The sequence below is a fragment of the Mustelus asterias genome, chromosome 15 (genome assembly GCF_964213995.1).
Source record: "Mustelus asterias chromosome 15, sMusAst1.hap1.1, whole genome shotgun sequence".
NCBI lineage: Eukaryota > Metazoa > Chordata > Chondrichthyes > Carcharhiniformes > Triakidae > Mustelus > Mustelus asterias.
The window spans coordinates 50539367-50566587 of NC_135815.1; the positions used below are offsets into that span (position 1 = coordinate 50539367).

A 27221-nucleotide genomic window follows, 5' to 3' on the forward strand; every position below is an offset into this window, starting at 1 on the left:
CTGGGGCCTGATCATTTACATCCCAGATGGCTTAAGGAAGTGGCCCTGGAAATAGTGGATGCGTTGATCATCTTCCAAAATTCGATAGACTCTGGAACAGTTCCTATGGATTGGAGGGTATCTAACGTAATCCCACTATTTAAAGAGAGTAGAGAGAAAACAGGAAATTATCAACCAGTCAGCCTGATGTTAATAGTGCGACAAGCACACTTGGGAACAGTGGCAGGGTTGGACAGTGTCAGCATAGATTTACGAAACCAAAGTCATACTTGACCAATCCACTGGAATTCTTCAAGGATGTGACTAGTAGAGTTGACAAGGGGGAGCCACTGGATGTGGTTTATTTGGACTTTCAGAAAGGCTTTTGTCAAAGCCCCAGATGAGATTCGCATGTAAAATTAAAGTACATGAGATTGGGGTGGTGTATGGAGATAAATACAAAATTGGTTGGCAGACAGGAAACAAAGTAGGAACAAATGGGTCTTTTTCCAAATGATAGGCAGTGAGAGGTAGGGTATCACAGGAATTAGTGCTGGGACCCCACAACTTATATTAATGCTTTAGATGAGGGAACTTACTTAAGAAAGCTGGCAGGAAAAACCAGGGAACTACAGACCGGTGAGCCTAACGTCAGCGGTGGATAAGTTGTTGGAGGGGGATTCTGAGAGACAGGATCTAAATGCATTTGGAAAGGCAAGGACTGATTAGGAATAGTCAGCATGGCTTTGTGCGTGGGAAATTGTGTCTTACAAATTTGAAGGGGTGATCAAGAAAACAGATGAGGATATTGCAATACACATTGCCTACATGGACGTTAGCAAGGCCTTCGACAAGGTACCACATGGTAGACTATTCAGTAAGGTTAGATCACGTGGGATCCAGGGAGAACCAGCCAATTGGATACAAATTTGGCATGCAGGAAGAAGATAGGGGGTGGTAGTAGAAGGTTGTTTTTCAGACTGGAGGCCTGTGACCAGCAGTATGCCACAGGGATCAGGACTGGGTCCGCTGTTATTTGTCATTTGTATTCTGATCGAAATCATTTATATAAGGCATGGTTAGGTTTCCCGATGGCACCAGAATTGGTGGTGTAGTGGATAGTGAAGATGGTTATCTAAGACTACAACAGGATCATGATCAACTGGGCCAGTGGACCGAGGAATGGCAGATGTAGTTTAATTCAAATGGTGCCATCTTATTACATGCTGCACCTGCATAATGACTTTCTGTGATTCATGACCATCGACACCCAGATCTCTCTGCCGAGGTGTTTTGAATTTGCTTTCCATTTAGATAACAATTGGCCTTTCTATTTTTTCAGCCAAAATGGATAACCTCACACTTATCCACATTAAACTCACTGACAAATTTTGGCCCATTCTCCTAGCTTATCTATATCCGCCTCTAAAATCTTCATATCCTCTTCACTGCCTGTTTTCCCACCTATTTTAGTATCATCCGCAAATGTTGTTATGTTACACTCTGTCCCTGCTTGCAGATCGTTTATATAGATTGTAAACAATGGAGGTCTGAGGACTGATCCCTGCGGCACCCCGCTAGTTACATTTTGCCAGCCAGAGGCTACAGAAGGATATAGATAGGCTGGAAATTTGGGCAAAGAAATGGCAGATGGAGTTCAATCCTGATAATGCGAAGTGATGTATTTTGGTGGGAATAATGTAGGGAGGAGCTACACGATAAACGGAAGAACCATAAAGGGTGTAGAGACGCCGAGGGACCTGGGTGTGCAAGTCCACAGATCTTTGAAGGTGATGTCACAGGTGGAGAAGGTGGTGAAGAAGGCATATGGCATGCTTGCCTTTATAGGACGGGGCATAGAGTATAAAAGTTGGGGTCTGATGTTGCAGATGTATAGAACGTTGGTTCGGCCGCATTTGGAATACTGCGTCCAGTTCTGGTCGCCACACTACCAGAAGGACGTGGAGGCTTTGGAGAGAGTTCAGAGGAGGTTTACCAGGATGTTGCCTGGTATGGAGGGGCTTGGTTATGAGGAGAGATTGGGGAAACTGGGGTTGTTCTCCTTGGAAAGACGGAAGATGAGGGGAGACTTAATAGCGGTGTATAAAATTATGAAAGGCATAGATAGGGTGAACGGTGGGAAGCTTTTCCCCGGGTCGGTGGTGACGTTCACGAGGGGTCATAGGTTCAAGGTGAAGGGGGGGAGGTTTAACACAGATATCAGAAGGACATATTTTACACAGAGGGTCGTGGGGGCCTGGAATGTGTTGCCGGACACACTGGGAACGTTTAAGACTTATCTAGACAGCTATATGAACGGAGTGGGAATGGAGGGATACAAAAGAGTGGTCTAGTTTGGACCAGGGAGCGGCGCAGGCTAATTGTTCTTTGTTTCTCGTTTCAAGGCTTCATTCTATGATCATCTTGCTGGTGCCAGTACAGAGCGAGACTGCGGATAGTTGGGAACCTGTCTCGGGCAGGGAATTCAGATGGTGTTCGTAAAGCAGAAGTGGAAATGAATAGGGTTGGGAAGCATTTTCTGATCAGGGCCAGTGTGATCTCCTGGACTCGTTTCGATCGCCACAGGGGGTCGGAGAGGAATTTCCCAGATTTTTCCCCCCCCATATTGGCCCTGGGGTTTTCACTCTGGGTTTTCGCCTCTCCCTGGAGATCACATGGTCTGGAATGGGGGGGTGGGGGTGAGTTAATAGGTTGTGATGAACAAAGCATCGTAGCTGTGAGGGACAGCTCGGTGGATAGGATATTAGGATGTAGATAGGCTGGAAAATTGGGCGGGGATCCTGGATTCAATCCTGGACCGGGGAGCGGCGCGGGCTTGGAGGGCCGAAGGGCCTGTTCCTGTGCTGTATTGTTCTTTGTTGTTCAGAGAAGGACCCATTTATCCTGACCCTCTGTTTTCTGTCAGTCAGCCAATCCTTAATTCAATCCAGTACTCTACCTCCAATCCCCTGCGATCTCACCTTCTGGATCAGTCTTGCCAAATGCTTTCTGGAAGTCCAAGTATACCACATCCTCAGGTTCCCCACTGTCTACCTTGCCAGTTATGTCCTCAAAGAACCCAAGCAAGTTTGTCAAGCGTGACTTACCCCTCATAAAACCATGCTGACAATGGTGGATTGAGCTTTATCTTTCCAAATGCTCATTTATCTCCTCCTTAATGTTTGATTCCAGCAACTTCCCCACCACAGAGGTCCAACTAATTGGTCTATAGTTTCCTACCTTTTGCCCCTCTCCCTTTTTGAATAGGGGCGTTACATTAGCGTATTTCCAATCCACCGGGACTTGACCAGGGTCCAAGGAATTTTGAAATATCACAATCAATGCATCCATTATCTCTGCTCCCACCTCCTTTAATACCCTAGCATGCAGACCATCAGGTCCTGGAGACATAACTGCCTTTAAACCCGTTAGTTTATTCAATACCTTCTCCCAAGTGATGGTTATTGCTCCAAGTGTCTTTGCGTTAACTAGTTTTTGGAAAATCTTCATTATTCTCTACCGTGAAGACAGAGGCAAAATATTTGTGTCGTGCCTCCATCATCAGTGTTCCCCATTAATACCTCCCTAGTATTGTCCTCTAAAAGGGCCAACCTTTAGCTATCCCCTTTATATACTTCAAGATTTTGGTATCTGTGTTTATGTTTTCTGCTAGTTTCCTTTCAAAGTTCATCTTGGCTCTTTTGATTCTATTTTTCGTAGCCTTTTGTTGAACGTTAAAAGTTCTCCCAATCTTCCAGCAGTTTGGTATGCCCTAGTTTTTGCCTTTATGTCCTCTTTGACTTCCTTGTCTAGCCATGGAACATTTTTATTCCTCTCACAATTCCTCTTCTTCTCAGGAATATACTTTAATTGAGAGGTATTCAATATCTCCCTACATCCACCATTGTTCCTCAACTGTCCTGCCCAATTTACTTGGGCCAATTCTTTCTTCAGGCCTGTATAATTATCCCTGCCCAACGCTAAAGCTCTAGTATGAGACCCTTGTCTTTTCTCGCTCAATCTGAATCTGAAATTCTAGCATGCTGTGATCACTCTTTCCAAGATGCTCTTTAACAGCAAGACTATTTATCAACCCTTCTTTGTTACATAATATATTAAATCTAAAATAGCCTGCTCCCTGGTTGGTTCCATAACATATTGCTCTAAGAAACAATCCCTCATACATTATGAAATCTCCCTGGAGGCTACCTTTGCCCATTTGATTAATCCAGTCAATATGCATATTAAAATCACCTATGATAATCGTTGTGCCCTTCTCACAAGCCCTCATTATTTCTTGGTTTATACTATGCTCCACTTTGGAAGTATTGCTCAGGGGCCTGCAAATTACTCCGACCAAGATATTTTTTCCTTTTTTTAATTTCCACCCAGATGGATTCAACATGTTCGCCCCTAGAGTCAATGTCATTTTTTAAATACAGTCTTGATGTCACCTTTAACCAATAAAGCAACTTCACCTTCTGTTCTACCCTGTCTATCCTTTTGGACTATCGGGTATCCTTGGACATTCAAATTCCAATCCCGATCCTCCTCAATGGCGCCAAGTCACAGGCGCCAAAACATGGACTAAGCTGGGTGAAAACAAAACGATGAGCAAGGAGCCAGGAACCTCCAACAGAGCAAATACCTGCCATTTCCACCAGGAATGGCAAAGTGAATTCCTTCAATTTGTCTCATATGTCAACAGTGTAGCCTCAAGTAAAAGAGGTAATTTTGAACCGCATCAAGACAAGGCATGCAAGATTTCAGGAAAATTTCCCTTTAAACAGCGCCATTCGAACAAAGAAAGTTGGGGAGTTAAAGGGAATTTTGCAAGCTCAACAGTCACTCTTTTCAAAATCTGTGGCTAAAGGCAAGGCTAGAAAAAAGGCATCTTTTCGCATTAGCCATCTACTGGCAAAACATAAGAAACTGTTCATCGATGGCAAAGTTGACAAGAAGGCTATGATGGTTGCTGCTTACACCATGTTCAAAGACTTTAAAAACAAAGATGAAGTGACAGCCATAAAGAGCATGCCACTTGGTGCTTTACCAGTAGCCAGAAGGGTGGAATTGTTGACCGAGGATCTGTCTCAGCAAATACACCAAAGCTTATCAGGCTGTGAACATTTCTCACTGCAGTTTGATGAGTCAGTAGACATGACATGCAATCAGCTGGACCATATCGTCATGCGAACGAGAACAAAGATGCAACAACAAAGGGGGACCTCCTCACTCATTTTCCACTCAGAGGGGACAAGAGGTGAGGATGTCTACAATGGCTTTAAAAAGGTACGTGACTGAGAAACGCATTCTGATGGGCGGCACAGTAGCACAGTGGTTAGCACTGCTGCTTCACAGCTCCAGGGACCTGGGTTCGATTCCCGGCTTGGGTCACTGTCTGTGTGGAGTTTGCACATTCTCGTGTCTGTGTGGGTTTCCTCCGGGTGCTCCGGTTTCCTCCCACAGTCCAAAGATGTGCGGGTTAGGTTGATTGGCCATGCTAAAATTGCCCCTTAGTATCCTGAAATGCGTAGGTTAGAGGGATTAGTGGGTAAAATATGTAGGGATATGGGGGTAGGGCCTGGGTAGGATTGTGGTCGGTGCAGACTCGATGGGCCGAATGGCCTCTTTCTGTACTGTAGGGATTCTATGAAGAAACTGGTTTCAATCACAGCTGATGATGCACCATCAATGCTGGGTGCCAATGCACTTTTCAGAAATGATCCTGAATTCCCCTCCTTTGTCAGTTACCACTGTTATCCACCATGTAATGACAAGTTGTCAAGATCAACTCAATTTATGCCAAAGATATGCAACATCACTTATTCAAATTGTTACTTGATGAGCTTGATACCACCTATGGCGAGTTAATCCTTCATGCAGATGCGAGATAGTTAAGTCAAGGAAAAGTTAGCTTAACGTCTGTAGTTGGGGAAATGCTGGAATCCATCATTAAAGAAGAAATAGCAGGCCATCTGGATAAGAATGGTTACATTAAGCAGACGCAGCATGGATTCATGAGGGGAAAGTCGTGCTTGACGAACGTGTTGGATTTTTATGAAGATGTGACTAGTGCGGTTGACGGAGGGGAACCGGTGAATGCCGTGTTTTTGGATTCCCAAAAGGCGTTTGATAAGGTGCCTCACAAAAGGTTGCTGAAGAAGATTGGGTCACACGGAGTTGGGGGTAGGGTGTTAGCGTGGATTGGGGATTGGCTATCCGACAGGAAGCAGAGAGTCGGAATAAATGGGTGCTTTTCTGGTTGGCGGATGGTAACTAGTGGCGTGCCGCAGGGATCGGTACTGGGGCCTCAACTATTTACCATTCATATAGATGATCTGGAGGAGGGGACTGAGTGTAGGGTAACAAAGTTTGCAGACGACACAAAGATAAGTGGAAAAGTGAATCGTGTGGAGGGCGTAGAAGGTCTGCAGAGAGATTTGGACAGGCTGAGTGGGCAAGGATCTGGCAGATGGGAGTATAATGTTAACAAATGCGAGGTTATTCACTTTGGAAGAAATAATAGCAAATTGGATTATCCAAATGGAAAGAAATTACAACATGCTGCTGTGCAGAGGGACCTGGGGGTCCTTGTGCATGAGATGCAAAAATGCAGTCTGCAGGTGCAACAGGTGATCAAGAAGACAAATGGGATGTTGGCCTATATCGCAAGGGGGATAGAATATAAAAGCAGAGATGTCTTGCTGCATCTGTACAGGGCATTGGTGAGGCCGCAGCTGGAATACTGTGTGCAGTATCGGTCCCCTTATTTGCGGAAGGATATATTGGCCTTGGAGGGAGTGCAGAGGAGGTTCACCAGGTTGATACCAGAGATAAGGGGTGTTGACTATGAGGAGAGACTGAGCAGATTGGGTTTGTATTCGTTGGAATTTAGAAGGCTGAGGGGGGATCTTATAGAGACCTATAAGATAATGAAGGGGCTGGATAGGGTAGAGATGGAGAGATTCTTTCCACTTAGAAAGGAAACTAGAACTAGAGGGCACAGCCTCAAAATAAAGGGGGGTCAGTTTAGGACAGAGTTGAGGAGGAACTTCTTCTCTCAGAGGGTGGTGAATCTCTGGAATTCTCTGCCCACTGAAGTGGTGGAGGCTACCTTGTTGAATATGTTTAAATCACGGATAGATGGATTCCTGATCGGTAAGGGAATTAGGGGTTATAGGGATCAGGCGGGTAAGTGGAACTGATCCACTTCAGATCAGCCATGATCTTATTGAATGGCGGGGCAGGCTCGAGGGGCTATATGGCCTACTCCTGCTCCTATTTCTTATGTTATGTTCTAAAAGTCCTCCAGCAATTTTTAGATCTGTTCTCCAAAACGGTCACCTTCCTTATCAAGAAATGAGGTGTACAGCAAACTCAAATAATGCATGGTTGCTAGTCTTGGCATTTCTTACAGAAATAAGTGCAAAATTGAATGAGCTGAACTGTGAACTGCAGGAGAGGGACAGAAACCTGTCACACATGATCAGTACAGTGTTCAAGTTGAAACTGGGCACGTGGTCTTCCCAGTTAAAGAGCAAAATTGCTGAGCACTTTCCAAATCTGGAGAAAATCCAACAACAGCTCAAACAGAAAGGGTTCCATCCAAACAATTCTGACTACCTGAACAAATTAGAAAAGGAATTCAGCAGACAATTTCAGGAGTTAGACAAGATGGAACAAATCATTGTTTATTTAAAATCTTTTCTTCAAGTGGGCATTGAAGAACTGAGAAAATTTCAGCAGGTGTTCGAACAAAGCAATGGACTTGACATGGAAATAATCACCGTGCAAAATGACAGAGCTAAAAGCCAAGTGAAGGGACAAAGACTTTTGGGAACTTGTGAACAGAGAAATACCCTCTTCTGACATTGTCTGCACTCAAGGTGAAGGCCTATTTTGGTTTCACATACCTGTTGAGATGACTATTTCCCCAGATGAAAATCATCAAGTACAGCACACGTCTTTCAGATGCCCATCTGATGGACTGGATCAGACTGGCCATCTCAAACTACAACCCAGACGTCACAGCACTCAGAGATGGTGTTCAAGCACGTGTTGCATTAGGAATCGGAGTGTGTTATGCATAAGTACATTTTGGGGTTTTTAGTAAAGTCGAATTTTTAAGAGTAGATCTCATTCTGCATTTTGATGCTAAAAGCGATCATGTGCTTAAAAATGTTAGAGACTACTGGTCGGGATACATCAGCAACATATACAACAAGCAGTAAAGCAAAGTCTACAGCTACAAACTGCTTCCACACAGATTGATTACAATGCCAGGCTGATCAGATCTTGGGGAATAAATTAAGGTACACTTTGATATGGGAGCAGAGAAGGGCTTGTGAGCCTGTGACAGCAAGGATGTGGACAATTCTGAGGATGGGAAGCCAGGTATGCAGTGTTGGTGGGGGGCGGGGGGGGGAAAGAGGGGAGAAAGAGAGAGAAGGGGAAGAGAGAGAGAGACTTATTGAGCTCACTCCAGCTAACCCTCCCTCTCACGACTGCAGTCAGAAGCTGTCGGGCCCCCACAGTGAGGAGAATCAGTTAGTGCATAGTCTGGGGCCATCCACACTGATGATTCCTGGAGTGTACCACCTTCCCTAATCCTCTCTTCCGTTAACTGCTTTGGCTCCAGCTCTACAGACCAAGGAGGGTGGCACTGCTACACAGCTGGACTGTGAAAGCAGACCAGGGTCCCCAAGCCTCTGCCCTCCAGAGGACGCTCACCAAGGTCATCACAGACAACAGGGCATAGCAAGCTGCCTTTGCTGTGGATGCACCAAGATATGGCGGCCAGCTAAGGAGGATTAAGTAGCTGTAGTTGCACAGGGTGGGCACTTCCACGTAACGTTCATGACAGTAATAAACTCACACTAATGTCAACCTTTCTATGGCTCCTTGTTATTATGAGTTGTGTTTGTCAGTTTGAAATGAAAACTTGATTCCAGCACAAAATAAAGAAATGGTTCTCAGTCCAGGGCTTCTTCCCTGTGCTATATGCAACCTTCCCAGCATATTGATGGTGTTCCTTCATAGTGACTGAACACATCAGTCACGCCTGTATCTCGATGGGAACGAGGTCTGCCAAAATGTACAGGGCTAGTGTCACAGAGTTCAGTCATTCTCCATGTGCTCTCTGCGTCTTTGAAGTCCGACTGTCCCCTGATCCCATCAGCTTCTCTCTCTGGTGACACTGTGGTCCTCAAGGGTACAGTTCACGAAGGATGCTGTAAGGTCAGAAGCAGCTAAACCGTCCCAGCTGCATTGCCATGATATGACCCTGAACATTGAAAGCAAGCGAGCTGCCCATCAGCCAGACAGAAGTCAAGACATTCACATAAGTTCTGAGAACCATCTCCACTATAGGTTGTCATCATCCTCCCGGAATGTATGGACTATCGTCATCCAGTGTCTCCATGGTGGAAATCTTAGAGATTGTGTGCTGCCATCAATCGAACGCGAGTCCCAATGCTCACAGATGCCAGGTGAAAATGAGGTATCCTCATCACCTTCCGTAAATCCAGCAGCTGCGAGTACATCCCAAGCGCACATGGACATAGTCATGGCCTCATTGCCAACATCCTCACCCTTGAGGACCTCATCAGCCTCATCTCCATCTGTGCCGCTCCTCCATCTCCCCCCTCAGGCAGTTTCTTCCTACTCCCCCACCGTTGCAGCGTCAGGTTGTCGAGGGCGCAGCAGGTGACAACGATGTCGGACACCCTCGGTTGACTGTATTGTAGGGCTCCACCAGACCAGTTCAGGCACCAGAACCTCATCAGCTTCAGCATTCATATGGTTTGCTCGACCAAACTGCAAATTGTAGCATGAGCCTCATTGTATCTTGCCTCTGTTGAATTCTGTGGCCTCCACACTGGCGTCATCAGCTAGCTCCTCAGTGGGTAGCCCTGGTCCCCAAAGAGCCAACCCTGCAGCATTTGTGGACCCCAAAACATATAAGGGATCGGAGAGCAGTTCAAAATGTAGAAGTCATGCACACTCCTTGGGAATCATCCACGCATCCATAGGATGCGTTTAGTATAGTTGCAGATCAGCTGAACATTCAGCAAGTGGAAACCTTTGCAGTTCATAGTTGACAGCTTGATACCATGGAGTTCTGAGATTTTAAAAATTTATTTACGAGATGTGGATGTCAGTGGCTAGGCCAGCATTTATTGTCCATCCCTAGTTGCCCTCTAGAAGGTGGTGGTGAGCTGCTTTCTTTAACTGTTGTCAACTCTGAAGTGTAGATACACTCAGTGCTGTTCAGAAGGAAATTTCAGGTTTTGACCCAGCGACAATGGAGGAACGGCGATATATTTCCAAGTCAGAATGGTGAACCTCCAGGTGATGGTGTTCCCAAGTAGATGGTTGTGGTCAGGGGTTTGGAGGGTGTTGTCTAAGGAACCTTGGTGAGTTTCTGCAGTGCATCTTGTAGATGATACACACAGCTGCCATTGTTTCAGTGGTGGAAGGATTGAATGTTAGTGGAATGGGTAGCAATCAAGTGGGTTTCTTTGCCCTGGATGGTGTCAAGCTTCTTGAGTGTTGTTAGAGCTGCACTCATCTAGGAGATAATTCCATTACACTGTTGACATGCTTTGGATAGGCCTGAAGAAACAAAATGAGAGTTATTCTCTCTAGGGGTCTCAGCCTCTGACCTGCTCTTGTAACCACAATATTTATGTGGCTGATCCAGTTCAGTTCTTAGTCAATGCTAACCCCCCAGAATGTTGATGGTGGGGGGATTCAGTGATGTTAGTGCTATTGAATGTCATGGAGAGATGGTTAGAATCTCTCTTGTAGGTGATTGTCACTGCCTGGCACTTGTGTGGCAAGAATGTTACTCGTCACCTCAAGCCTGGATATCGTCTTGCTGCATTTAGACATCAACTGCTTCAGTAGCTGAGTCATCGTACATGGTGCTGAACATTGTCCACCGACAACTGCACATCACCACTTCTGACCTTATGAAGGTCATTGCTGAAGCAGCTGAAGATGGTTGGGCCTCAGACACTACCCCAAGGAACGCCTGAAGTGATGTCCTGGAGCAGAGATGATTGACCGCCAACTACTACAGCCATTTTCCTTTGTGCCAGGTATGACTCCAACTCGCAGTGTTTGCCCTCTGAATCCATTGTCTCCAGCTTTGCTTGAGCTCCTTAATGCCATGCTCAGTCAACTTCTATCTTGATGTCAAGTGCCACACAAGTGCAGTCAATGGCACCCTGCAACTGTGATAAATGAGAAATTTGCAAAAATACCATTGCTGTTGCTTCCTGGCAAAATTTAAAAGGTGTGTGCATCCATGACCTCCTGGAAGCAGGAAGTGGAGGCTTGCGAAATCCCATGGAGGTCACTTGTGGAACCCTGGAAGGAGCCACGAGCGTTGCAGTCACTTTCAGCAACACTGGCAGTAGATGCTCTTCAAGTCCCATGGTGCCAAATCCAACAGCATGCGGTAGATACGACCAACCAGTTCCCTGGACATGCACAGTCTTTGGTGACACTAGTTCTCAGACATCTGCAAGTATGACAAGCGTAATCAATAGACCTTGGGACTAGCAAGGCTCCTATGAGTGATGGTTGACTGGGCACGAACCACGCACTCCCTCTGTAAATATTGGGCGGCTCCAAGAGCACTGCACCAGCTTTAGGGTGCTCATCTCCAATTATGACATTCCGACTGTTGGACGACAGGAACAGTGGCCAATCACTAACACCCTCTTCTCATGTACTAAGACTGCTATTCCTTTTATACTTGACATTCTTTTTAATGTCCTGATGAGTACAAGAAAAAAAGCTTCAACGGCATTTTTTTCCAGCAACACTCGAGGAGCTAGTGCCAATTCTACAGCGAGTCATCTTACTTGCCCAGCTTCAATAACACTCCGGTCTAGATGATGCCATGAGGTAAACCTTAACTAATCTCAAGATTGCCCGCAGGTCTGTTACCATAAAGATGAGAAGTTATGCCTGAAGAGTGCCCAGCACCACGGGCAAGTCTACATAACGCAGCAAGTAACTAATTATTATCCAGTTGATTCTGACAGAATATAGTACAAGACATCCTGATATCTTCCCATAACAAGTACTGTTTCAACAAACAGTTTTTATTATCCTGGAAGCTACATCAACCACATAAGAACACAATCATAGAAACCCTACAGTGCAGAAAGAGGCCATTTGGCCCTTCGAGTCTGCACCAACCACAATTCCACCCAGGCCCTACTCCCATATCCCTACATATTTACCCACTAATCCCTCTAACCTACGCATCTCAGGACACTAAGGGGCAATTTTAGCATGGCCAATCAACCTAACCCGCACATCTTTGGACTGTGGGAGGAAACCGGAGCACCCAGAGGAAACCCACGCAGACAGGAGGAGAATGTGTAAACTCCACACAGACAGTGACCCAAGCCAGGAATCGAACCCAGGTCCCTGGAGCTGTGAAGCAGCAGTGCTAACCACTGTGCTATCGTGCCGCCCCATGAGAAATAGCAGTAGGTCATCCAGCCTCCTGAGCCTGTTCTGCTGTTTATTAAAATCATGATCGAAATCTTGTACCTTAACACGCCATCCTATTTCATAAATCTAAATTCATCTTTGTCTTGAATGTTTGCGATGTCTGAGCATCTACACTGGACTAGAGAATTTCCAAGATCCCCAAACTTAAGGGAAATAAATTTCTCATTTCAATCAGAAATAGCTAACCTTTTGTTCCAAGACTGACTTCTTACTCAGACTGTAATCCAGCCAGGGACACGTTTTCTGCATCTACTCTCTCAAGCCCTTTAAGAATTTTATAGTTTACAATGAGACTATTCCTCATTCTTCTAAATTCCAAGGTTTATAGTTTCAGCGCACTAAATCTCTCCTCACAGGATAATCCCCTCAAAGGATCTATATCTATATTCAATGTGTGCGTGTGGTTGTCACAAGGTTACAAGGATTGAGCAAGTTAACAATGGTCTCCTTTAAGTCTACTTTCTTCAAACAACCCAGTGCCATGGACAATCTTTAAAAGAATTGAGATTCTGCCTTAGATGGTGCCCTAACCTGCCACATGATTTGTGCTGATCATCATTAACGAATAGGATATTACAGCATCTGTGGTTCATAAGGGTGGCACAGTGGTTAGCACTGCTGCTTCACAGCGTCAGGGATCTGGGTCCGATTCCTGGCTTGGGTCACTGTGTGTGTGTGGAGTCTGCACATTCTCCCAGTGTCTGCGTGGGTTTCCTCTGGGTGCTCTGGTTTCATCCCAGTCTGAAAGATGTGCACGTTGAATTGGCCATGCTAAATTCTCCCTCAGTGTACCCGAACAGGCGCTGGAGTGTGGCGACTAGGGGACTTTCACAGTAACTTCATTGCAGTGTTAATGCAAGCCTACTTGTGACAATAAAAACTTTACTTTACTTTTGCATAACGATGTATCAAAGAACCCAGATGACTTCATGGAAAGCACAAGTATCCTTCTGGTGGTTACGAAATTCTATGACACTAAAAAAACGGCAATACCCTTTCGCTCTATTTTTCCAGGTGTAACTAATACAAAGGTGCTTGCCTGGAGAAAAAGCAATTATAAACTAATGATGAACATGAATTAATCAATCTTGCTTGCAAGGAACAGGAGACATTGAAGTTCCTGGTAAGTCTGACCTTGGCTGTCACCACTACTGTCTTAGTGACAAAGGCTATAAAATGCAGGCAACTTGCAGCATATAGCTTAATCCATTAGCTCCTCCATTGTGGACTTGAACCCGTGTAGGCAGTTACATTAGAGATAGCTGTGGCTGCAACTATAAATATGACTGAACAGGTAAACATAGCAGACCACGTCAGACAAATTTCATAGACATCCTCTCTTTTATCCTGTTCTAATGTCTCCAAAATAAAACAGATTAGCACTCAAAGTTATATCCATTTTCGGAATTCAAGTATAACAATCCAAATTGCATTAAAAAATTATTTTTTGATAGGTGGCATATCATTGAGCTTTAAATGGTCAATATATATAAGCATATTAGCAATCTCAACATGCAGAACAGGAAATTACATGAACACATCTAATTATCAATAACAGCTTACTGAAAGTAAACTATTGCATCTTCTGAACCAGCCAGGTGTAAGATAAATGCACACCCTTAATGAACGAGTTGGTACAATGAAGTAAATCCAAAAATTATCCCCCGAAATCTCTGACCACAATCAGTGTGAATGCACAGGAAGCATTGTGCGGGATCGTGAACCCCTGTGGAAAGTTACACACGGACCATTTTTGTTCTCATTTTCACCTTTCTGGGTTATCAGTATATAAGCAATTAGCAAACAAGCTATGGACATTTACAGAAAGCTAGAAATACACTGCTTCACAAGCCCTTCAACAATGTTTCATTCTGTGTGTCCAATATATTTTGTGTGCTCTGAAACTATCTGAAAATACAGCCATAAAAATTGATACATGATGCACCAAGTATTTTAATTACTATCTTACATAGCATAGGATTTATCATCACCAAAAATCCCTTACTGGAAATAAAAATGGCCACCATATAGATAACAGCATGGTTGCTGTTCAACATAAATACTTCTTAAATAAGAACTTAAACAAGTTAAATCAGGTTCTTTGGAATTAACATAGCAAGCAAAATTCATGCAAATCCTTATTTTACCATCTTGGCATTATTTCAAAACATGTGGTACAAGCATGCTGCTCCAGCACAATGATCAGCATCACATAACAGAGTATTTTCATTTCTTGATAAGTGAATCAGCACTGCAGTTGCTAATCAACTGGAGTACAATGCAATGGAAATATCATGAGAAGGCAAAGGCTGAGCTTATTTTACCAAATTGTCCATTCATTCTTACACTTCAATTTAAAAGCATAACTTGTTGATCCAATTCTTACAAACCATCGGCTGTGTTCACAGTGACTTTTACATTAAGATTTTTGTTTATGTTTTGAAAGCCGCGGGGAGGGGGACCCAGGTTTGAATCCCATTATGGAAGATAATGCAATTTGAATGCAATAAAAAAAAAAATCAGGAATTATAAGTCGAATGATGAACATGAAACCATTGCGATTGCCCATCTGGTTTCCTAATATCATTTAGAGAAGGAAACCTGCCACCTTGACCTAATCTGGCCCACGTGACTCCAGACCCACAGCAATGTGGTTGACTCTTAAATGCCCTCTGAAATGGCCCGAGCAATCTATTGAGTTCAAGGGCAATTAGGGATGGGTAATAAATGCTGGCCCATTCCATGATGCTCACATTCCACGAACAATAAAAAAAAAGGTGGCAACCCTGACGCACACAAGATCAGGAATATAAACAGTGGATTCGTGTTTGTGTAAACTTGAACTAAATTAACCTCTAGTCTCCTTAACCTCAGCCTATTTCCAATCCATGTACTTACAATTCTTGTCTGATCCGTCTGAGTTTTGCTTTGGTGTCAGCCAGTTCAACAGACAAATGTTGTCGACTCTCAGTACGTTGCATGCCTGGAGAGCCAGTAGGTGACTGAGCTGTTCCATGAACTGGAGATTGGTTGCAGTAACGTTCTTGAGAGAGATGTAAAATGATCTGCAAATAATTATGAATACATGCATTTATTTTTGAAATTAAAATAAGACAGTAACCAGTGCAGCTAGTGTTTCCAAGCCATTTATGGTTGAAAAACATATCAATGATATGTTAGGGTGATAGAATAATGCAAATTGTTTGCTGCTTTCACAAATTTGTATACGCCTGCAGGCATTAAAATCTCTCAGAATGAAGACAGGTGTCTGTGTATCAATTACATAATTAGTGCCGGTGACATTTCTGTAGATACCCAAAGTAACTGCTTTTTATTCTTTTTGTACACAAATTAAGGTTTCAAGCTTTAGGGTAAATAAAATGAAGGCTACACTTTTGAAGCTTTTCCTCCTAAAATCTGAATGCCTTTAGAAACATACAAGTTAAGAGCAAGAGTAGGCCACTCGCCTTTTGAATCTCCTCTTCACCCTTTCTAGTGCAATCAGATCCCGTGACCCCCAATACTACATTCCACCACAAGAAGAAACACCCTTCCCACATCCACCTTGTCAAGACTCCTCAGGATCTTATATGTTTCAATCAAGTCACCTCTTACTATTCTAAACTCCAGCTGATACAAACCGAGCCTGTCCAACCTTTCCTCATTCGACAATCCACTCATTCCAGATACAAGTCAAGGAAATCTTCTCTAAACTGCTTCAAACACATTTACATCCTTCCTCAATTGAGAATAATGTAACAGTACTCCAGATGTAATCTCATCCATGCCCTATATAACTGAAACATGACCCTCCTACTTTTGTATTCAGGTTTCCCTCGCAATAAACAATAGTATTTTTTTTTGCTTTCCTAATTGCTTGCTGTACCTGTACTAAGACAACCATGTCCCTCTGCATCTTGATTTCTACAATCTCTCACAACTTGGATAACACGTTCTTTATTTTTCCTGCCATTTTCCTTCACATTTTCCCACATTATACTTGATTAGCAAGATATTTGCCCACTCACTTAACCAATCCATATACCTTTGTAGCCTCATGTTCTGCTCACTTTCCTACTTAGTGTCCCTCGCAACCGTGGTTTCAGTCCCTTCAAAGTCATTTATATGAACTGTAAAAAGTTGAAGTCCCAGCATAACACCTGTGGCGCACTACTCGCTTTGTTAACTCTTTTATTTTTAAAATATTAATAGAAATTCTCACTACATCTGTCTTTATATTTCTAGCTAGCCTTCTCTTGTACCTTAATTTTCCCTTCCTTAATCAATCTTTTGGTCATTCTTCATTTTTTAAAAAAACTCTTTCCAGTCTTCTGTCCTGCTACTCATTTTTTGCACAATTATACGTTTTTCCTTTAAGTTTGATACTACGATGAATTATTTTAGTTAACCATGGATGTTGGGCCCTCCCCTTAGAATTTTTCTTCCTTGTTGGAATGCATTTATTGCGTACTTTGAAATATCCCTTTAAATGTCTGTCTGCATCTCTTTTGACCTCTCTTTACCTAACTTATCAGTTCACTTTAGCTAGCTGTGCTTTCATGCCTTCATAATTCTAAGATTAGTATTTTAAATGTAAATAAGGGCAATAATGAGGGCATGAAAGTACAGCTAGTTAAAGTGAACTGGCAAATTTTGTTAAGGGATATTTCAGAATGCACAGAATAAATACATTACAACAAGAAAGAAAAATTCCAAGGGGAGGACCCAACATCTGTGGTTAACTAAAGTTAAAGTAAACCAAACCGAAAGAAAAAGCATATCATTTTGTGAAGATGGGTGGCAGATCAGAAGATTGGACAGAATATTTTCACAGTACCTCATTGTAGTGACAACGTAAGCCTACTTTTGACACTAATGAATAGTAAATATAAAAAACAAGGATGAATAACCAAAGGATTAATAAGGAGGGAAAATTGAGACTACAAGAGAAAGCTACCTACAAATACAGTAAGATTTTCTTTTGATCTTAACAAAGCAAGTGTTGGCCCATAATCCTTTTTTTTCCCTCCACAAAAAACATAAAATGCTTCTAATGGGTTAAATATTCTCACCATTCTGGTAAAGTAAGTTGCTCCTAAATTCTCTGATTTCTTGCTGACTATCATACACTGATGATCTCCAGGTTTGCTATTCCCCACAACTGGAAATACTCTCCTGATCTACCTTATCAAAGCCACTAAATTTTAAAAACCTCTTATTAGATCAGCCTTCTGCCTGTTCACTCTTTCCTGAGATTCATATCCACAGAAATCTTTTTTGCGCCCTTAGTGGCTCCATATCCTTTTAATATGGCAACCAGTAGTGTACACACTACTCCAAACGCGATCTAACCAAGGTTCATAAAATTTAGCATAGCTTCATAGTGGACTCATCAACATTAAGAGCATTCAAATGGTTATTGGATAAGCATATGGATGATATTGGAATAGTGTAGGTTAGATGGGCTTTAGATTGGTTTCAATGGTCGGCGCAACATCGAGGGCCGAAGGGCCTGTACTGCGCTGTAATGTTCTATGTTTTTCAATTTTATCCCTTTCAAAATAAATCTTAGGGTTTAACCATTTTTTTTAAAAAATGACCTTAATCTACACTGCCACTTTTATTGATTGCATTCATTCTCCCATATCCACTTACATTGCTCTTCCATTTAGATTCTGTTCCCCACAGGTAAAATGCAACCTCTATTTTGTTCAACCATTAATGCCTCTCAACTAGCTGTTGAAATCCATTTGCCTGTTTACCCATTCTGCACATTCATTGTCTTCCTGTAATTTGCTGCAGTGTTTTTCAGTACAAACTATCCATATCTCCTGCCACTCATACCCCTCATGCATTTGGTAATCTCAACTTTAGAAATAGAGAGTTGGATTCCAAAGTCGAGGTGATCAATAGAAATTGTGAGCAATAGCCTGTCGTGTGACCTTATCAAAATCTTTTGGAAATCTAGATAACTTACATCCACAACATTACTGTTGACTACTATCTCTCTCTGTTACCTTTTCAAAGAGACTCTCTCTAATGAAATCCATTAATGTCTGGTTTCTAGATTTTATCCCCTTTATTAAGGATTTCATTATTTTTCTGATGACCAATGTTAAGCTAACGGGTCTTTAGTTCCCTAAACATACTCGATCTTCCTCCTTAAACATAGGTGCAACATTAGCAATCTGCCAATCCTCTGGCATGACGCCTATTTCTAACCAATTACTAAAAATGAGACATAATGCCTTGGCTTTCTCTTCTCTAGGTCTTGGCACTTGCTCCTCCTTGAGCATCACACTTTCTTCCACCACTCTCACCTCTTCTTCAAAATCCTTGCTCTCTAATGTCCTCCCAAATACAATGAAATTCTTCTCACTGAAACTCTCCATTGCTTCCTTCCCTCAGTCTGTACTAAATGACTTTTGATCCTGTGATTTCAACCACCATTACAACTTGTGATGCTTTCTCTCATCAGAGTTTGATGGCACTCTTATCCTGCCTAAATTTCTTCCTCTATGTCACCAAGCTATATTCATGATCATCCCTTCACCTTACCAGCTCATATCTTTCTAGCCCCATATCAACCGCAGATAAAGCCATCTCTGATCATTTCCTTATACCAACCCAAATTCCCTTCAACCAAAAGAGAAAATGCTGGAAAATCTCAAGCAAGTCTGGCAGCATCTGTAAGGAGAGAAAAGAGCTGATGCCGAGTCCAGATGACCATTTGACATAGCTAAAAGGCGTAGAAAGTGGGAGATGTTTATACTGTAAGGTGAGGGAATAAAAGATGAGTCACAGCCACAGAAACAAGGGAAAAGGCTGCTAATGGCAGCCTGTAGAGAATAAGATGTGTAAATGGACAAACAGCAGAGAAACTGAAATCAGAGGGCAAGCTGAGACAGATGAAGATGTGAGGGGAGAAGGGAATGGACGGGAGAGAGGTAAAATTGAGAAAAGGGAGGAAAGGAGAAGCAAAGGGGGAGAAACGGTAATGAAAGAGGATAAAATACGGGGAAGGGGAGGGGGGGAGAAAAATAAAGAAAGGCAATAAAGAAATAAGAAGTAGAGAACAGTTAAAAACTAAATAAAATGAAAACAAAGGGGTCGAGGTGGGGTACAGCTAATCATCTGAAGTCGTATTGAAGTAAAGCTCAACATAAACTGGAGGAACAGCATCTCATTTTCCAGCTAGACACATTACCGCCTTCCAGTCTCAACATCGAATTCAACAACTTCAGATGATTAGCTCTACCCCACCTCGACCACTGTTTTCATTTTATTTAGTTTTTAAACTGTTCTCTACTTTTTATTTCTGTGTCTTTATTTTTCTTCCCCCCCCTCCCACTCTTCCCCCTATTTTATCCCCCCCCCCCTTTTCTCAATTTTACCTCTTTCCCACCCATCCCCCCCCCCCCCCCCCCCCCACACCCATTCACACCTTTTATTCTGTCCATGGGCTGCTATTAGCAGCCTTTCCTCTCGCTTCTGTGGCTTTGACTCATCTTCCATTCCCTCACCCCACAGTATAAATATCTCTCACTTTCTATGTCTTTTAGCTTTGACAAAGGGTCATCTGGACTCAAAACCTCAGCTCTTTTCTCTCCTTACAGATGCTGCCAAGCCTGAGATTTTCCAGCATTTTCTCTTTTGGTTTCAGATTCCAGCATCTGCAGCGATTTGTTTTTATCCAAATCCCCTTCATCTCCCCAACCCTACCTCCTTCTGCATCTGCACTGTTAGAAATTGGCAATATGCTTATGCTTAATTGTTATATTATTGTAAATAAAATAAGCATATAGGTAGAAAAACAGGGATGTGCTGGGGCTGGTTAAGGAAAAGGTGATGCAAGAATGTTGTTGATCAAGGACAGAAGGTCTTTGTGAAGGCTCAAGAAGCTATTGGCGGGTCGATAACATTAAGCAAAGGCTTTTGCTCTGTGTGAAATGAAAAGAAATCCAAAGCTATCTTCAAAAAACTGACTTTTTGTTGAACCAAAAAGATGGCTGCCACAAGTCACATGCGCATAGGATTGGCCCTTTGTTCTGGGAGCTACGACCAGGAATCACAAGAACAAAAGAATTCCTCTCTCTGTGGCATCTCGCATCTCATTGTACTGACCCCCTGCAATCAATAAAAACAGAGGAAGTGCAGACAAATTGACTCACCAACCTGAATTATCATAAAAGAGAGAGATTAAAACTCATTATGCCTTCAGAACGCCGAACAGACTCATCTCACACCGGCAAACGTCTAGGCCCATTTCAAAAGGGGACCATTGAGGGACAATGGAATTCTGGCCAGAAGCACAGAAATTGATTATTAAGCTGCAATTAATCATCAATGGGCCTGTTGGACAGTTTTAACATTATACCTCTGGCCTCACAGGCAGACTGCGGTTTTAACATGAACTGGACAGGACTCCAGTGCCCAGCTGAGCAAGCAGTCACAGTTACCACCTCTAAACCGGTTGAGGCCTTCTTGATTTTTAAAAAAAAGTCTCTGATCAACAACTGTCAAGCAGTCTAAGCACAGAAAGCCCATCATGTTGCAGCACCGTTTGTTTCAAAGATTTTCATGTGGTCATCTCCAGCCAAAAGCTCATCAGGACTGATGTCAGGCATGATGGAAACACTCTGGAACGTGAACTAGTATTAATTTCCGCGGCTCTTGTACGGTTACTATTCAGAGTTGTAAACTTCCTTGTTCAATCCCCATCTTACTGTGTGTGCATGCATGGTGGATCGGGAAGTTGCAAATACTTCTCCCATCGGGTTTTGAATGTGAAATAAACTACTCTGAGTTAACCATAAAACAAGTTTAGCAAAAGTTATTAGTAAATAGAATCAAACAAACCAAGAGTTTAGGAAAACACACCACAAAATACTTGAAAGTAATTCAAAACACTCAATGCTTACAGACAGTTGATGAGAGGAAATAAGTACAATTTATCTGTTTCTCTCCTGTCCAGAACAGTTAGATAAAGAACTCAACATTTTATTGGGCATTTTGTATTGAAGTAAATCTTTACAGGGAATAAAGCCCCCATTAATAATCTAGCAATAATCCATCACTGAAAAGGAGTACAAAATAAGAGACTTTGGGAGGTTTCAATGCTGTGGGCAGTGGAAAGAAACTCCGAAAGGTAGATTCATGTTTGCACTCTTTAGTCCTGAAAATACAAGGCACCAAAAGAAAGATCCTGCTTGATCTGGACTTGTTACTTGTCATGGTTAAGTGTCCTTGCTGCATAGCCTACTTATAACCCATCTCAATGTAAGAAATAGGACTATATGTTACATTGAGCCAATTCCACCACTCAATGTGATGATTGATCTTCGGCTTCTACTCCACTTTTCTGTCTGCTCCCCATAGCCCTCTATCCCCCGAGATACCAAATATCTATCGCAGCCTCAAATATCGTCAAGCCATCGTCAAACTCCTGGGGTAGTGAATTCCAAAGATCCACAAACCTTTGAGCGAATGTATTTCGCATCCCAGTCCTTAATGACCATCCTTTATCCTGAAAGTCTGAGTCCTTATTTTCAACCAGAGGAAGCATCTCAATACCAATGGTCAAGCCCTTTCATAATCTTGAATGTTTCAATAAAACCACCTCCAATTCTTCTAAACCCCAGAAAACATAGATCCAACTTACTCAAACTCATCATAGAAAAACCCTCATCCCAGGGGCCAATCTAGCAAACCTTTACTGCCTTCCTTAAATATAGAAACCAAAATTGCACAAAGGATTCCAGGTCTGGTTTCACTGAAATCCCATTTAACTGTAGCAAAAAATTTTTTATTCCTGCTCTCCAATTCCCTTGTGATAAAGGGCCACAGCTATTTGCTTTCCGAATTGTTATACCTGCATTCTTCCTTGTGCGAGTACAATTGTTTTACACCTTTATAAAAAATATTCTGCGTTTTTATTCTATTTCTTTCTAAAACTTAATAACGACACTTGACTAGTACAGCCTACAAACTTGAAAATACCCCATTTATGCTTACTCTTTGCTTCCTGTCTACGCTAATATATCACCCCAACTCAAGGACACCCTCATCTTAAGTACTAATGTTTTGTGTGACATCTTATTGAATGGGCAGAATTTTCCCAAGAGGTTTGTGTGTGTCAAAATGGCGAGAAACATGGGTGAACCACGCCAGGATCTCGGGTGCACTCGGCATCGCACTCTTTTGACACAAGTCACTTTTTTGGACAGTTGGAGCCTGGTGGGAGGGGTGCCTAAACATGCCAGCAAAACCGGCTTCAGAGCACTCTGCCACCATTTCGCAAGGGCACCCTGACCTCATTACTGCAGTAACTTATTCAGGCACCCAACTGTTTTTGACAGATATTTGCCACTGGCCAGCAGACTCCACACAGACAATAACCCAAGCTGGGAATCAAACCAGAGTCCTTGACACTGAGGAGGCAGTGCTAACCACTGTGCCACCGAGCGACTGATTTGCAGTCTCACCTGCAACTCTCACATTCTAGCCATTCTCCTGGTACCGCAATGTGCTCTACTCCTCTAATGTCCATGCGACAGTCCTGAAAAGGTATGGGGATAACTGGTTCAGCCATTCACCACCAGAACCGGGTGGACAATTTTGTTTTCATTCGTGGGACATGGGCATCGCTGGCCGGCCAGCATTTATTGTCCATCACTAGTTGCCCTCGAGCTGGTGGTGGTGAGCTGGCTTCTTGAATCACTGCAGTCCACGTGCTATGGATTGACACACAATGCCATTAGGGAGGGAATTCCAGGATTTTGATCCAGCGACTGCGAAGGAACGGTGATATATTTCCAAGTCAGGATGGTGGGTGGCTTGGAGGGGAACTTGCAGATGGTGATGTTCCCATGTATCTGCTGCCCTTCTCCTTCTAGATGGAAGTGGTCGTGGGTTTGGAAGGTACTAGGGATCTAAGGCGCATTTCTGCAGGACATCTCGTAGATACAGTACACATGTTGCTGCAACTGAGCACCAGTGGCAGAGGGAGTGAATGTTTGTCGATGTGATGCTGATCAAGGGAGCTGCTTTGCCCTGGATGGTGTCAAGCTTCTTGAGTGTTGTTGGAGCTGCACCCATTCAGGCAAGTGGGAAATATCCCATCAAACTCCTGACTTATCCCTTGTAGATGGTGGAGAGACTTTGGGAAGTCAGGTGGTGAATTACTTGCCACAGTATTCCAAAACCTCGGACCTGCTCTTGTAATTACTGTGTTTATATCGCGAATCCAGTTGAGTTTCTGGTCCATGGTAACCCCAAGGATGTTGACAGTGGAGGAGTTAGTGATGATAACACCACTGAATGTCAAGGGGCAGTGGTTAGGTTGTCTCGTATTGGTGATGGTAATTGCCTGATATTTGTGGGGCGCAAATGTTACTTGCCACTTGTCAGCCAAGCCTGGATATTGCCCAGATTTGACACGGAGTCGCCGCGAATGCTGAACATTGTGCAATCATCGCCAAACATCCCCATGTCTGACCTTATGATGGCAGGAAGGTCATTGATGAAGCAGCTAAAGATGGTTGGGCCTAGGATACCTCCCTGAGGGACTCCTGCAGAGCTGTCCTGGAGTTGAGATGACTGCACCCCCCCCCACCCAATCATCTTCCTATAGGTCACGTATCTTTCAAACCAGCGGAGTTTGCCCCCCCCCCATACCCATTGATTCTAGTTTTGCCAAGGTTTCTTGATGCCACATTCGGTTGAATGCATGATTGATGTCAAGGGCTGTCACTCTCACCTCACTTCTGGAGCTCAGCTTCTTTGTCCATTTTTGAATCAAAGTTATAATGAGGTCAGAGCAGAGTGACCCATGTAAAACCCAAACTGGCCATCACTGAACAGGTTATTGCTGAGCAAGTGGTGCTTGACAGCATTGTTGATGACCCATTGCCTTTGCAATATCCAGTGCCTCCAACCATTTCTTGATATCACATGGAGTGAATCGAATTAGCTACAGACTGACATCTGTGATGCTGCAGACCACTGAAGGAGGTTAAGATGGATCATCCACACGGTAGTTCTGGTTGAAGGTTGCTGTGAATGCTTCAGCTTCATCTTTTGCACTGATGTGCTGGGTTCCTCCATCACTGAGGATGGGGATGTTTTTGGAACCTCCTCCTTCAGTGAGTTGTTTAATTGTCCACTACCATTCACAACTGGATGTGGCAGAATCGCAGAGCTTTGATCTGATTTGTTGGTTGTGGGATTGCTTAGCTCCACCTGTCACTTGTTGTTTCTGCTGTTTGGCATGCAAGTAGTCCTGTTTGGTAGCTTCATCAGGTTGACGCTTTTTTTAGGTATGCCTGGTGCTGCTCTGGCATGCCCTCTTGCACGCTGCATTGAACCAAGGGTGACCCTCTTGCTTGATGGTAATGGTTGAATGTGGGGTATGCCAGGTCATGAGGTTGCAGATTGTGCTTGAGTACGGTTCTACTGATGACCCACAGCACTTCATGGGTGCCCAGTCTTGAGTTGCTATGTCTGTTCGAAGTCTGTCCCATTTAGTACGGTGATAGTGCCACTCAACATGGAGGTTATTCTCAAAGTGAAGGCGGAACTTGGTCTCCACAAGGACTGTGCAGTGGTCACTCTTACCAATACTGTCGTGAACAGATGCATCTGAAGCTGACGGACTGGTAAGAATGAGATCAAGTACGTTTTTCCCTCTTGTTGGTTCCCTCACCACCTGCTGCAGACCAAGTCTAGCGGTTATATCCTTTCGGACCCGACTAACTCGGTCAGTAGAAGAATCATAGAATCCCTACAGTGCAGAAGTAGGCCATTCAGCCCATCGAGTCTGCAAAGACAACAATCCTACCCAGGTCCTATCCCCGTAACCCCAGGTATTTACCTTATTGATCCTCTGATACTAAGGGGCAATTAAACACGGCCAACCTAACCCGCACAATTTTCTAAAAAAAAAATTTATTCGTAGCACATTCCGTTACTTAGCTTCGAATAAACCACACTTCAAAGGTATCAACTTTGGTCGCTATCCCAAGTTTCTTTTAGTAAATAAACAAGGGTTGTTTAAAATCCAGAAAAAAATTAAAATTACATAAAAGCTATTTGAATGGCATTAAGTCACTTTTGGTGGTGGACATTGATATCCCCCCACCAGAGTAAAGTTTGCACCTTTGCCAGGGGTGGGTGAAGTTATGATGAAAAAGGCATATGGAATAGTTGCCTTTATCAATCGAGGAATAGATTTCATGAGCAGGGAAGTCATGTTGGAGTTGTAAAGAACTTTGAGGCCACAGCTGGAGTGATGTGTGCAGTTCTGGTTGCAGGAAGGATGCGAAAGCACTGGAGGAGGTGCAGAGAAGATTTACCAGGATGCTGCCTCAGTTGGAACATGTAAATAATGAAGAAAAGTTTGGATTGTTTTCATTGGATCAGTGAAGACTGAGGGACGACCTGATCAAGGTGTACAAGATTATGAGAGACGTGGATAGAGAACAACTGTTCCCCCTTAGTTGAACCAAATCAAAATCAAAATCAAATCAAAGGGTCAGTCACGAGAGCCACAAGTTCAAGGTGAGGGGCAGGAGGTTTGGGAGAAATGTGAGGAACAACTTTTTTACCCAGAGGTTGGTGATGGTCTGGAATGCACTACCTGGGAGGGTGGTAGAAGCAAGTTGCCTCACATCCTTTAAAAAGTACCTGGATGAACACTCGGCACGTCATAACATTCAAGGCTATAGGCCAAGTGCTGGTAAATGGGATTAGGTGGGAGGTTAGGTGTTTCTAACATGTCGGTACAGACTCAATGGGCCCAAGGGCCTCTCCAGCACCGTATGATTCTATGATGCTAAGTTATAGTGCTGAGTTAGTGGTGCTTGTGTTATTTAATTTCCCTTTATATACACAATAGTTTTGTTTTAAAAACTAACATCTTGTGGTGTAATTTTGTCGGTTAATTGTTAGGTGTTTGGACTTCTTTAAACGTTAATGGCCCCCAAGAGGATTTTTGGTATCATTCTGCTAAATCTTCTCTGTTCAATCCTCTCCTAAGATCTTGACATTCTTCCTAAAATGTGTGGTGCCCAGAATTAGCCACCAGATGACAACTGGGGCCTAATCTTTAATAAGATTTTGCATAACATCTTTGTTTTTGTACTCAATGCCTATATTTATAAAACTGAGGATCTGGCATTTATTGCTAAAGGGAGAGAGTATAAAAATAGGGAAGTGCTGCTGCAACGTACAAGGCATTAGTCAGACTGCACCTGAAATATTGCATACAGTTTTGGTCCCCTTACTTGAGGAAGGATGTAGTTGCATTGGAGGCAGTTCAGAGGAGGTTCATTAAATTGATTTCAGAGATGAGGGGTTTGTCATATGAAGAGGGGGGCAGCTGGATAAGATACTCTGTCAGAGAATCAGTGCAGACTGGCTTCTTCTGTACTGCAGGGATTCATAAGAGCGATTGAGTAGTTTAGGCCTATATTTTGAGGGAAGAATGAGGGGAGATCTAATTGAGAGAGAGAGATATATATATAAATAATAAAATCTGTGGAATTCACTGCCCCAAAGTCCTGTGGATGCTGGGACATTGAGTAAATTTGAGATAGACAGACAGATTTTTAATGATGTGGAGATGCTGGGGTTGGACTGGGGTAAGCACAGTAAGTAGGTTAAACATCAGGTTAAAATCTAACAGGTTTATCTGATATCACGAGCTT

General features: G+C 43.2%; 1 protein-coding gene across 1 annotated transcript in view; it reads right to left on the reverse strand.

Annotated features, from left to right (window-relative positions):
* ccdc88ab (coiled-coil and HOOK domain protein 88ab) overlaps positions 1-27221 on the reverse strand; it is a 266369-nt gene that overhangs the window by 177313 nt on the left and 61835 nt on the right. Inside the window, exon 8 of the mRNA XM_078229887.1 lies at positions 15415-15581. Within this exon, the coding sequence (XP_078086013.1) occupies positions 15415-15581 (167 nt within the window). The remainder of the gene's footprint in view (positions 1-15414; positions 15582-27221) is intronic.